Here is a 1,871-nt window from a genome sequence, read left to right as displayed (position 1 = left end):
GACATCACACAGTACGGAATATCCCTTCGGTCAGTTGGGGTGCTCACAGTGCCTATGCACTTGCGGGGCGGTACGAGAAGCAGAAAAGGCCTTGAAGCTGTGTAAGCCTGCTCAGCAGTAAGTGAAACATCGGTGTGTTATCAACACTGCTTTCATCACAAATCCAAAACAGCTCCATAAGAAATGTAACTGTGTCCCATCAAAAGCCAGTACAACAGGGTATCATGAATCACTCTCCAGTATTACATCCCTCGGCCTTCTGCTTGCTAACAGCCCATTCTGGGATTGCAGAGTCAGAAGAGCTTCACCCTAAGCTCCAGAAAAGTTATCAGAAATGGAAGCCAAGACACTTGTTTTTCTGTTGGTACCTTTATTTTGTTTAAAATGCAGAGGGAATCTGGCTTCTCATGTGCATCAGGTCTTTGGGCAAGAAAAAACACTGAAATGCTTAAGAAGTGAGATTAGGGATAATATTACCACAGATCTAACAAAGAGATAGAGAGGGGGATAAAGAGAGAGAGGAAGGGAGGAAGCAAGGGAGGAAGGAAGCAAGGAAGGAGGGAAGGAAGGAAAAAGCTTATGAACAAGAGAACCTCCTGCTATTTTTTGTGAATATGCTGGCAGTGATAGGAGAAAGACAGTTACCTCGTTGATGCCAAAATACAGGATGTTGCAATCGTTTCCTCAGGGCATCCTTGAGCTCCTCATTCCTCATGCTGTAGATGAGAGGGTTCACTGCTGGAGGCACCACTGAGTACAGAAATGACACCACTATATCGAGGGACGAGGAGGAGATGGAGGGAGGCTTCAGGTAGGTAAGCATTGCAGTGCCGATGAACAGGAAGACCACGGCCAGGTGAGGGAGGCACGTGGAAAAGGCTTTGTGCCATCCCTGCTCAGAGGGGATCCTCAGCACAGCCCTGAAGATCTGCATGTAGGACAGCACAATGAAAACAAAACATGCAAAGCTAAAAAAGGCACTGAACATGAGAAGCCCAACTTCCCTGAGATAGTCTGAGTCTGAGCAGGAGAGCTTGAGGATCTGGGGGACTTCACAGAAGAACTGGTCCACAGCATTGCCACGGCAGAGGGGTAGTGAAAATGTATTGGCTGTGTGCAGCAGAGCACAGAGAAACCCACTGCCCCAGGCAGCTGCTGCCATGTGGACACAAGCTCTGCTGCCCAGAAGGGTCCCATAGTGCAGGGGTTTGCAGATGGCAACATAGCGGTCATAGGCCATGACGGTGAGAAGATAATATTCTGATGATATCAAAAACAGAAACAGAAAGACCTGTGCAGCACATCCTGAGTAGGAAATGGCCCTGGTGTCCCAGAGGGAATTTGCCATGGCTTTAGGGACAGTGGTGGAGATGGAGCCAAGGTCAAGGAGGGCGAGGTTGAGGAGGAAGAAGTACATGGGGTTATGGAGGCGGTGGTCACAGGCTACAGCAGTGATGATGAGGCCATTGCCCATGAGGGCAGCCAGGTAGATGCCCAGGAAGAGCGAGAAGTGCAAGAGTTGCAGCTCCCCTGTATCTGCAAATGCCAGGAGAAGGAACTCATTCATGGAGCTGCCGTTGGACATCTGATCCCTTTGTTCACGAGGTACTGCCAAAGGAGGAAAGCACACTCACAAGTTAGGACAGCTCTGAGCACATCTTTTCCCGTTCCCTGCCCTTCATAACCCAACCCTCAAAACACACATTGCCTCACTTTCTTTAAAGAATCTTCTTGCATGTCCCTGGCTGGAGCTCTGGTTTATGCTGGCCAAGTGTGCCATGAGGAGCAGAACGCTGCCTGTGGGCTCCCAAGGAGTTATCCCTGCTCCACAGCAGGGGGGACCTGGGAAAGGGGATGACAGCTTCTGAAAT

General features: G+C 49.7%; 1 protein-coding gene across 1 annotated transcript; it reads right to left on the bottom strand.

The window, feature by feature from the left end:
• Nucleotides 1-473: 473 nt before the first annotated feature.
• LOC137677418 (olfactory receptor 14J1-like) lies at nucleotides 474-1,585 on the bottom strand. Its single transcript, XM_068424724.1, has 2 exons — nucleotides 646-1,585; nucleotides 474-484 (listed from the first exon to the last, which is right to left on the bottom strand). The coding sequence occupies exons 1-2, from the start codon at nucleotides 1,583-1,585 to the stop codon at nucleotides 474-476; spliced, it is 951 nt and encodes a 316-aa protein (XP_068280825.1).
• Nucleotides 1,586-1,871: the final 286 nt, after the last annotated feature.

The sequence above is a fragment of the Nyctibius grandis genome, unplaced genomic scaffold (genome assembly GCF_013368605.1).
Source record: "Nyctibius grandis isolate bNycGra1 unplaced genomic scaffold, bNycGra1.pri scaffold_52_arrow_ctg1_1, whole genome shotgun sequence".
Taxonomy (NCBI): Eukaryota; Metazoa; Chordata; class Aves; order Nyctibiiformes; family Nyctibiidae; genus Nyctibius; species Nyctibius grandis.
This window is presented reverse-complemented; position numbering and strand designations above follow the sequence as displayed.